The sequence below is a fragment of the Diplotaxodon limnothrissa genome, linkage group LG3, assembly GCF_057381915.1.
Source record: "Diplotaxodon limnothrissa isolate DT_005_m linkage group LG3, D_limnothrissa_male_GT1.1, whole genome shotgun sequence".
Taxonomy (NCBI): domain Eukaryota; kingdom Metazoa; phylum Chordata; class Actinopteri; order Cichliformes; family Cichlidae; genus Diplotaxodon; species Diplotaxodon limnothrissa.
In genome coordinates this window covers 21314167-21319151 of record NC_140598.1, presented here as the reverse complement: position 1 = coordinate 21319151, position 4985 = coordinate 21314167, and the positions used below count along the sequence as shown (strand labels likewise).

Genomic DNA, 4985 nt, shown 5'->3' with positions numbered 1-4985 from the left:
GGCACGGAACACCGCCTTTGCCTCCGCGAACACATCGGACTACAAACACGCACATTACCAACTCCGGAAGACGATCAAAGCAGCCAAACGTGAGTACAGGGACAGGGTGGAGCAACAGTTTGACAACCCTCGGAGTATGTGGCAGGGACTAAACACGATCACAGACTTTAGAGGGAAAACCAGCACACCGCAGACCACGGCCTCTCTATGTGAGGATCTAAACGTATTCTACGCTAGATTCGACACAGCGAACACCATGAGACCGGACAGTGTGCGCACCGCGGATGACGTCAGTGCGCACACTGTGTCTGAGGAGGATGTGCGGAAGTGCTTCAGGAAGGTGAACGCACGCAAAGCTACTGGTCCGGACGGGATTCCCGGCCGCGTCCTCAGGTCATGCGCGGCTCAGCTGGCTGGAGTGTTCACGCACATCTTCAACCTTTCCCTCTCTCTGTCTGTAGTCCCAGCCTGCTTCAAAATGGCCACCATCGTCCCTGTATCCAAATCCTCCACCATCTCCTCATTGAACGACTGGCGACCTGTAGCCCTGACCCCCATCGTAAGCAAATGCTTCGAGAAGCTGGTCAGGGACTTCATCTGCTCTGCACTACCCGACTCACTGGACCCTCTACAGTTTGCATACCGCCACAACAGGTCCACTGATGATGCCATAGCCCTGACACTACACACTGCCCTGTCACACCTGGAGAAGAGAGACACGTATGTGAGAATGCTGTTTGTAGATTACAGCTCAGCATTCAATACCATCGTTCCCTCGAAGCTGGACAGGAAACTGCAGGATCTAGGACTGAGCAGCTCCCTCTGCAGCTGGATCCTTAGCTTCCTGTCTGACAGACGCCAGGTGGTCAGACTGGGCAGCATCACCTCATCCCCCATCACACTGAACACTGGTGCTCCACAGGGGTGTGTACTGAGCCCTCTCCTGTACTCACTCTACACCTACGACTGCACAGCCACTAACAGCTCCAACATCATTGTGAAGTTTGCGGACGACACTACAGTGGTGGGTCTTATCACCAACGGTGATGAGACGGCTTACAGGGAGGAGGTCAGCGCCCTGACCCACTGGTGTCAAGACAACCATCTCACCCTCAACGTCGCAAAGACAAAGGAGTTGATAGTGGACTTCCGGAGGTGCAGAGAAGTACACACCCCCATCACCATCAACGGCGCTGCTGTGGAGAGAGTGAGCAGCTTCCGGTTCCTTGGTGTACATCTGGCTGAGGATCTTACGTGGTCAGTACACACAAACAAAACAGTGAAGAAGGCGCAGCAGCGCCTCTTCTTTCTCAGGAGACTGAAAAGATTCGGCATGAGCCCCCGCATCCTCAGGACCTTCTATCACTGTGCCATTGAGAGCATCCTCACTGGATGCATCACCACCTGGTTTGGCAACAGCACCGCCTACAACCGCAAAGCTCTCCAGCGAGTAGTGCGGTGCTCTGAACGGATAATTGGAGGTGAGCTTCCCTCCCTCCAAGACATCTACAGGAAGCGCTGCCTGAGGAAAGCGGGGAGGATCATCAAGGACTCCAGTCACCCCAGCCATAAACTGTTCAGACTGCTTCCATCAGGAAGGAGGTTCTGCAGCATCCGGTCCCGTACCAGCAGACTGAGAGACAGCTTTTTCCATCAGGCCATCAGACTGCTGAACACGTCATAGACACCTCAGCTTCACTACTGGAACTTCAACATTCAACATCACTTGTTTTGCACATATTCAACTCTGTATATTTTATATATTTTATTATTATTATTATTATTATTATTATTATTTTTTTTTAACTATTTAATTTGTAAAAATGTGCATACACACACACGCACACACACACACACACACACACACACACACACACACACACACACACACACACACACACACACGTAGGAAAATATTTAGTATACACATCCAGAAATGCATACACTATTATATATTGTACATATATTTATTAGTTTCAGGTTGGCCATTCTTGTATTTTGCTCGTTTGTGTTGTTGTTTTTGCACATCTCTGTTGCTTGTGGGGCTCGCACACAAGAATTTCACTCGCATGTGCTGTGCCAGTGTGCCTGCACATGTGATGTGACAATAAAAGTGATTTGATTTGATTTGGGATACACTCCAGCCACACCTTCTTTACCTAACACAAAGAGAAAGATCACATGCGTCCTCATTACGAGAGGGATTTGTTGGTGTGTAGTAAAAGCGCAACACTGATGAATATTCTCATAACTAACATATAACTTAAGGCCCTTTACATTTGAATGCCTTTTGACATGGACCTCAAACTTACACAGACGGACACAAAACTAAAGAAACAAAAAAGCTTCAGTGTCAAACTAGCTTTACTTTCATGGATCTGTAGCAATTTCACCTGATTTATCACTCAGAGTCAAAACACACAAATGACTCATTCATTTATTAACAGAAAAGTACAATCAAGTTACCTACACCACAAATTAAGTTCACATGAATAAAATGAAATTATTTTCATGGGTTTACTCCAGCTAAGCTAATGAAACAAACAAAGATGTCAATATTGGCAAAATATAAATTTGTTGAAGTCAAATTATATTATTAAATAAGAAATTAATCTATGAAAGGCAATAAATAATGGTTCAACCATTCTGTTTACTTATTATTTTAATATATCTCTCTCGTTTTGTATTACTTTTTCTATACCTGTCTACATGGATTTATCATTTTCAAACACACAAAAACACGACTTAAACCACAGAACACATTAAAACCCTTTCAAATATATCATGAAGAAAGCTGAAAGCTACAAAAACAAAAAGTAGAGAAACATGTCAACACAGGTGAAAATACAAGTCAAAACTAAGACCACAACAGTAACTATGGCAACACCAGCACAAACTTTACCCACCACCTGCAGTTCTTACTAGAGTGACTGTGACTTTGTCTGTGCCTCCAAAGTGACAGTCAAGTTAAAGTGTCAGATACGAGGACATCCAGCATGTTTTGCAACTGCTCTCCATTGAAAACAATGATCCACATTTATATCAGGTAAGGTTTGGGACTGTTATGGTCTCATTGATAGCTGTTAATTGTTCAATCAGTTGTTTAATCTCTGCCTCTCTTCCACAGCATGTCTTTATCCTGTTTTCCTTCTCTCACCCCAACCGGTCGCAGCAGATGGCCCCGCCCCTCCCTGAGCCTGGTTCTGCCAGAGGTTTATTCCTGTTAAAAGGGAGTTTTTCCTTCCCACTGTCGCCAAAGTGCTTGCTAATAGGGGGTCATATGATTGTTGGTTTTTTTCTTTTTTCTCTGAATTTGTTATTGTAGAGTCTACCTTACAATATAAAGCACCTCGATGTGACTTATTTTGGTGCTATATATGTAAAATTGAATTGAGATGAATTGAACTGAATTCATGGCTGTTACAGTTATTAAACAGTAGAAGTAGAAACAGGACATAAACCGTACAATGTTTTGTTCTCCCCCCTGACCTCCTCACTTTCTTCTCCATCATTTGTGTAAGTCAGCAGAGGTTGCTGTCAGATGAAACAGAACTATGGATCCTAATAAACTGCACACAGACAAAGCCTGTGCAGTGACGTCCACAGAAGGACAGTGTCTAAAGTGTTGAAAGAGACGCTGCAAATCAAAACAAGAGACTAGAGCCTATCAGGAAAACTAGTGAGTGGACCTCTGATTAAAGAATTTCTACCAAACTACAACTGCAGCTGAACAAATGAGCTGTTGGTGGAACTTTACACTCTGAAATATTGAAAGATTCAAAGGATGAGACAGCTCAGCACAGCATGTTATTAACTTCACACATGAAGTGGTTCAGTCAAGTCAGACTTCAGTTTTGCAGCCACCGTCCACATCCTGCTTCTTCAACTGGTCGTCACGGTAACTCTGGACTTTCCTCCAACGAATCCTGAAGTCTGTCAGTCCTTCTGACAGCATGAGGCCTGACAGCTGGACAAAATGTGCAGATGATGAAAAACATGAAGCATAGTTTGAACTTGTGTCAAGTTTGTGTTGGTGACTGAACTGCTGACCTGCTGTGAAACCTGCTGCTGGATCTCTGTGCTGTGCATGTCTGCCTCTGACTGAAGCTTCATTTTCACCACTGTTTGCTTTGTCACTGCTAAAAATGAACCACATATAACAACACAAACATTAGTGTTTTACATGATGACAGGATCTTACAGTGTTTGCATTCTGGACCTCACCTGTGAAACAGAAAAAACTGAATCTGGTGGTGCAGGGGCCATCTTCCCATGTCCCGGTCTTTAAATAAAATGCTCCACAGTACTCAGTGTGATAATAGTTTCTAGGCTCAAAAGGCGCCCAGTTAGTGAATGTGGAGGTGGTGTTGTCAGACCAGAAGGACCAGGGATCCCTGTAGAGGCCAATCCACACATACTGAGCCCCTGATCCATTCAAAGTGAGCGTGATGTTGGATTTCTCCTCTTTGCTTCTTATACTGGTCAGGTCTGTGTGGTATGTCCTGCAGTACGACTGAGCCGCTGACCAGGAGCGGCTCTCCATCACTAAGATGTAACTTGTATTTTTGGCTGTGAAATTAAAAAAAAAAGGATTAATTTTGAAACACACAGACTATGAATCTCATAAATTAGTAGGACAACTATGCCAACAAATCTTTTTCCTACCATTGTAACACAGGAAAGGGTAAGAATCTCCACAGGGTCTATCATTCATCTGTGTTTGTCCCTGAAGAGCCACACAGTATTCCTTTGCATTTACACAGTCTGGTTGGCCGTTAGCCCAGATCAGAAATTCATGTGTGCTGCCAACATAAAAAAGTTTTCCCTCCATGGACCACTTCCAGCTGTAAGGATCATCATAGAGTCCTATCCAAACCCAAGCATTGATCCTTGGTGAAATTGAGAAAAGCAGTTGGTTGATGTTGCTGTTGTAGATGGTGACCAAGTCAGTGAAGTGTTCTCTGCAGTAACTCTGAGCTTCAGTC

At 44.4% G+C, this 4985-nt stretch overlaps 1 protein-coding gene across 1 annotated transcript; it reads right to left on the bottom strand.

Annotated features, from left to right (window-relative positions):
* Nucleotides 1–3841: 3841 nt before the first annotated feature.
* Nucleotides 3842–4714, bottom strand: LOC146634893 (lectin-like). The gene is made up of 4 exons (XM_085343502.1): nucleotides 4666–4714; nucleotides 4225–4569; nucleotides 4051–4139; nucleotides 3842–3967 (listed from the first exon to the last, which is right to left on the bottom strand). Exons 1-4 carry the CDS (start codon nucleotides 4712–4714, stop codon nucleotides 3842–3844), a joined length of 609 nt encoding a protein of 202 aa, XP_085199628.1.
* Nucleotides 4715–4985: the final 271 nt, after the last annotated feature.